Source organism: Colobus angolensis, unplaced genomic scaffold (assembly GCF_000951035.1).
Source record: "Colobus angolensis palliatus isolate OR3802 unplaced genomic scaffold, Cang.pa_1.0 Scaffold28, whole genome shotgun sequence".
NCBI lineage: Eukaryota > Metazoa > Chordata > Mammalia > Primates > Cercopithecidae > Colobus > Colobus angolensis.
In genome coordinates, this window is record NW_012116043.1 from 4,684,860 (window position 1) to 4,687,432 (window position 2,573).

A 2,573-nucleotide genomic window follows, 5' to 3' on the forward strand; every position below is an offset into this window, starting at 1 on the left:
GTCCCGGCGGCGGCGCCGTTGTACCCTCTTCCTCCGCTCGTCAGCGCAGGGCCCTGCTGTCGCCGCTCATGGGGCTTTCGGGCTCCGGGGAGCCCCGCTGTCCCGGGCCGGAGGCACCCCCCTTGGACCGCGGGGCAGGGTCCGTGCACGCTGACTCCACTGGGTTCGCCCCTTTGGCTTCCGCCTCACAACCCGGGGGCTGCGGGTCCGGGACCCGCGAGGAAAGTAAGGTTCACATCCTTCCCAAGTCCTCTCTCCTGCCCCAGCGTTGCTCCCGGCTCTGGGCGAGGGAGGGAGGCAGGCGACAGGGTCGTCCTTCCTAAATCTGAACCCCACAGTGGCGGTCTCGTGCATGCCCCACTCTTGGGGCGGTAGGGAAGCCGCGGTGGACACGTGCAGGCTCCCTTCACGCCTCTCCCGGTGACTCGCGTAGTTCTGCCTCGGCGAGCGAGCTCACCTCTCAGACCGTCTCTAAGAATACATACGGAGGGGAACGGCAGTTGGGAATTTGCTTACTTTGAGAGCGTTTGGCATAACGAGCATCCAGAGTTCCCCAAAGCAGTGGATACCGGTGGTTTCCCAGAAGTGGCTTGGGTTCGTTTTAACCGCTGAGGAGATTTGGATGTTCCTAAACCCTTCTGATTGTTTCTTTCCTTACCGTGGCATCTAGCTCCTCCCCTTCCCACCCTTGCTTTGTGCTTCTGTTTGGTTAATGTTTGCGGACCACTAACTTGATCCTCGCACAGAGAAGCTCTTTTCATGTGAGTGCTCCGTTTACTGTGGGAGGCTTTTGTTTTGGGGAGTCGCTGGTTGAGAAACGTGGGAAAACAACGGGCCAGAAAATGAGAGACAAATAAAGCAACGTTTTTATCCATTGAATTGCGCAGCCAATTGTAAGTGCACCCGGAAGTTTGTACTGAACACGTGTTGAGGGAAGGTTATAAACTGGTCCCCTTTGACCTTTGAAAGTTGGCTATTATCATTTTATGTTGAGTTAAATGTTTCGTATATTCCAGACAGCCAGAATTAGGCATGGAATATGGCTTCTAAAGAGTCAGTCAGCCAGGAGGGTACAGAGAGCTGTCAAATCCAGAGTGCCCCAGCAGGAATTGACTTAACACTTGCAGACAATTCTGTGAGGTGACAGTACAGAAGGATTCTATTTTCCACCATATTTTCTAGCAATCAGAATTGGTTTTCGTAAGCGTGGGGAAAGCTATCGTTGAACAGAAAATAGCAGAATTTCCTACTGGTGACTTAAGTGGGACATTAATTTTGCAAGAAAGGGAACATTTTCTCTCATCTTTTAGAGAAGTTTCCAAAATTTTTCCTATGGGAGACGACTTTACTTTTTTCCTCTGGCTTCTGCATTTTATATTCCATTCCAAGTTTGTTCCATATAATTGGCTTTATAATATTTATGTTATTTTTTAATTTTTGAGACAGGGTCCCCTCTGTTGCTCAAGCTGGAGTGCAGTGACCTGGTCATAGCTCACTGCAGCTTGAACTCTTGGGCTCAAGCGATCGTCCCACTTCAGCCTCCGGAGTAGCTGGGACTACAGATGCGCACCACTACAGCAGCTGATTTTTTAAATTTTTTTATAGAGAGGCAGGGGTCTCTCACCGTGTTGGGAGGCAGCTACTGGCCTCAAGCAATCCTCAGGCCTCCGCTTCCCGAAGTGGTGGGATTACAGTCATGAGCCATACTGTCTGGCCCCTTCAGAATCTTTTTTTTTTTTTTGAGATGGAGTCTCACTTTGTTACCCAGACAGGAAGGCAGTGGTTCGAACTCGGCTCACCACAACCTCTGCCTCCCGGGTTCAAACGATTTTCCTGCCTCAGTCTCCCTAGTAGTTGGGATTGCAGGCATGCACCACCACACCTGACTAATTTTTTTTATATATTTGGCAGAAAGGAGTTTCACCTTGTTGGCCAGTCTGATCTCACACTAGTGACCTCAAGTGATCCTCTCACCTCTGTCTCCCAGAGTGCTAGGATTACAGCTGTGAGCCACCGCCCTTGGCCCCCCATCAGAATCTTTTTTTTTTTTTTTGAGGTGGAGTCTCGCTGTGTCGCCCAGGCTGGAGTGCAGTGTCACAGCCTTGGCTCACTGCAGTCTCCGCCTCCCGCGTTTAAGCGATTCTCCTGCCCCAGCCTCCCCAGTAGCTGGGACTACAGGCGTGTGCCACCATGCCCGGCTAATTTTCGTATTTTTAATAGAGATGGGGTTTCACCATATTGACCAGGCTGGTCTCAAACTCCTGACCTGGTGATCCATCTGCCTTGGCCTCCCAAAGTGCTGGGATTACAAGTGTGAGCCACCGCGCCCGACCTCAGAATCTTAAATAAAACTTAACTTTAGTTGCTAAAGGGGAGAGACTGAGTTAGTGGCCTACTATTCATTTATTCATTGAATGCGGTTATATGTCAGGCAATTTTGTAATTTTTTTTCCGACTGCGTCACTCTGTCACCAGGGTGGAGTGCAGCTGTGTGATCTCGGCTCACCGCAACCTCCGCCTCCTGGGTTCAAGCGATTCTCCTGCCTCAGCCTCCTGAGTAGCTGGGATTACAG

The 2,573-nt window shown here is 50.9% G+C and overlaps 1 protein-coding gene across 1 annotated transcript in view; it reads left to right on the top strand.

Annotated features, from left to right (window-relative positions):
• Positions 1 to 68: 68 nt before the first annotated feature.
• SBNO1 (strawberry notch homolog 1 (Drosophila)) overlaps positions 69 to 2,573 on the top strand; it is a 100,875-nt gene continuing 98,370 nt past the window's right edge. Inside the window, exons 1-2 of the mRNA XM_011948584.1 lie at positions 69 to 225; positions 434 to 594. Coding sequence (XP_011803974.1) covers positions 69 to 225; positions 434 to 594 — 318 coding nt within the window. The remainder of the gene's footprint in view (positions 226 to 433; positions 595 to 2,573) is intronic.